The sequence below is a fragment of the Sturnira hondurensis genome, unplaced genomic scaffold (assembly GCF_014824575.4).
Source record: "Sturnira hondurensis isolate 20B ecotype Veracruz unplaced genomic scaffold, ASM1482457v3 Scaffold0016832, whole genome shotgun sequence".
Taxonomy (NCBI): domain Eukaryota; kingdom Metazoa; phylum Chordata; class Mammalia; order Chiroptera; family Phyllostomidae; genus Sturnira; species Sturnira hondurensis.
In genome coordinates, this window is record NW_028089463.1 from 1 (window position 1) to 2,018 (window position 2,018).

Consider the following 2,018-nt stretch of genomic DNA (forward strand, 5'->3'; position numbering starts at 1 on the left):
CCCCCACCCATCTGCAGGAAAGGAGGAATTCAGTAGGCCTTCATTTGCAGGTGTCTGAAGTGCTACTGAAATTCTATCACATGTGACACCTAACAGACAGCCCAATGGTCAGGATCATCCGGGGACCCTGCACTGCACAATGGAAGCTGACCTAAACTGAAATGACCTGGACTTCTGCTGCCGGCCCCGCCTCTCCACACCAATGGCCACCTGTTTGTGTCCCCACGGTGGTCCCCCACCTCCCCTCAATGACAGCACTGGGCAGCAGCAGGGTGTGGTTTTGTGGGGACTACTGGTTTTGCCCTTTGCTTCCAGAATCACACAGACTGTGACAAACTGCACATTGAACACGGTCAGTCCTGAGTTGGGGAAAGCCCGGGGAGCAGGCCGAGTTCATTAGGACTCTTCCCTCCTTTGCGTGGCGTCATACGTGGTCTCTAGCTTGCCTTTCTTCCTTGGCAGGACTTCCTGTCTCTTGTTGATTGGTGACCCCTTCTAACGTCTTCTTGGCCATCGCTTTACTGGCCTCTTCCTGAGGAAGAAATAAGTGAAATGTTCGAGTAATTCCTGGCCTCACCGACTGTCTGTCAAGTCTGACACGAGAGGGCGGTGCAAGGACTTCATTTCAGTTTCCTGACTGGGTTGGGCAGGGCTGTGCTACCAGTGGTTTAAAGTGGGAGAGTCTACTTTTCTTTGGTTAAATGACTAGCTCGCCACCATTGAATAATCAAGTTCATGAGACAAAAGAGGGTGGGGAGTGGAGGCTGAGCTCAGGATACAACTCTGCGGCAGGGAGGCTGACCTGTGTCCCACTTGCCAGGAACCTCCAGGGTGAGGGCGGGACGCTGGGCCTCCCCACCCCAGCCCAGCTGCTGGGAAAACCATGGGTCTCACTCTGGAGGTGTTATTTGGAAAAAACCTGATGTGCTTGATTTGTTTAATTTCTAGGGAATGAAGTTTCCTCACGTCCTGCACAGACATGTCAGTGCCCCTACTTCCTGCTGTTGGTGGGCAGAACAGCCGCACTCCACCCTGGACCCCATCCAGCCTCAAGTCAGACCGCACCGCGCTCCCTGCTCCGTGCTCCCGGGGTTCTGCACACACCTTGGCGTCCCGCTCTGCGAACTTCGCAAACATGTTGGCGTAGGTCTTGCGGTCCCGCTTGTTGTGCTCCTTCGCCCTCTTCCGGCACACGGAGATCTGCAGCCTCGCGGCCTTGTTCTGGGGGTTGACCTCCAGCACCCTCTCGAAGTCGCCCTCGGCCAGCGCGAACTCGTTCATGAGCAGACGGGCCTCACCCCTGCGGTACAAGCCTTTCTTGTTGGTGCGGTCCAGTCCCAGGGCCTAGAATGGATGGTTCAGTTTTAGAGAATGAGTGAAACCAGTGGGCATTTTAAAGACACTCAGTATGTAAATAACTCACTAAAGCTTTCTGGCCAATAACTCACTAATTTGTAGAAAAAGCGCACTGAAAGATGGGCTCAAGGTTATTCTGTGCTACTGATCAAAATACAACTCAGTACCAAAATTAATTTCCATATTTAATACAATTTCTCTAAGATCGCTAAAGGATCTGGAAGGGGGATCCTGAGAAGCACATTTTAAAGTTTCGTGGAAGGAGTAAATACCCAAGAATGGATAAAAAAATTTTGGAAAAACAAAAGTAATAAGAGGGACATGCCTTACCTGAGAAAAATATACACTGCTAAACAACCGACACTAAACCAGTTTGGTCACTAGTCTGCGGCACACAGGCCAGTGGGACCGAACGAAGCGTTCAGAGGCAGGTCCTCAGAGCACGGATCGGCTCTGCAGTCAATGGGGCCCAGGCAGCAGCCACCCATGATGAAGACGAGAGTTAATTCTTACCTCATCATAAACACAAAAATAAGTTCTAAACCAAGTGTATTTACACGCAACCCTCCCTAAAAATACAGTAGGCTTATTTTAAACTATTTTTAAAAACAATAAACCTAGTTGGAGTAGGTTTTGCAAGTACTGAATAGGGTTGTTTTTAT

The 2,018-nt window shown here is 50.3% G+C and overlaps 1 protein-coding gene across 1 annotated transcript; it reads right to left on the reverse strand.

The window, feature by feature from the left end:
* Positions 1-309: 309 nt before the first annotated feature.
* Positions 310-1,910, reverse strand: LOC119001571 (peptidyl-prolyl cis-trans isomerase FKBP5-like). Its single transcript, XM_037066977.1, has 2 exons — positions 1,105-1,910; positions 310-532 (listed from the first exon to the last, which is right to left on the reverse strand). Exons 1-2 carry the CDS (start codon positions 1,279-1,281, stop codon positions 425-427), a joined length of 285 nt encoding a protein of 94 aa, XP_036922872.1. The 5' UTR covers positions 1,282-1,910; the 3' UTR covers positions 310-424.
* Between the last annotated feature and the right edge of the window lie 108 nt (positions 1,911-2,018).

Excerpts from the sequence above, each read along its gene's own strand:
- LOC119001571 (XM_037066977.1), bottom strand. The coding sequence starts at position 1,281 with ATGAACGAGTTCGCGCTGGCCGAGGGCGACTTCGAGAGGGTGCTGGAG. Across the intron at positions 533-1,104 it reads TCGCAGAGCGGGACGCCAAG|GAAGAGGCCAGTAAAGCGAT; the intron begins GTGTGTGCAGAA and ends TTTCTTCCTCAG.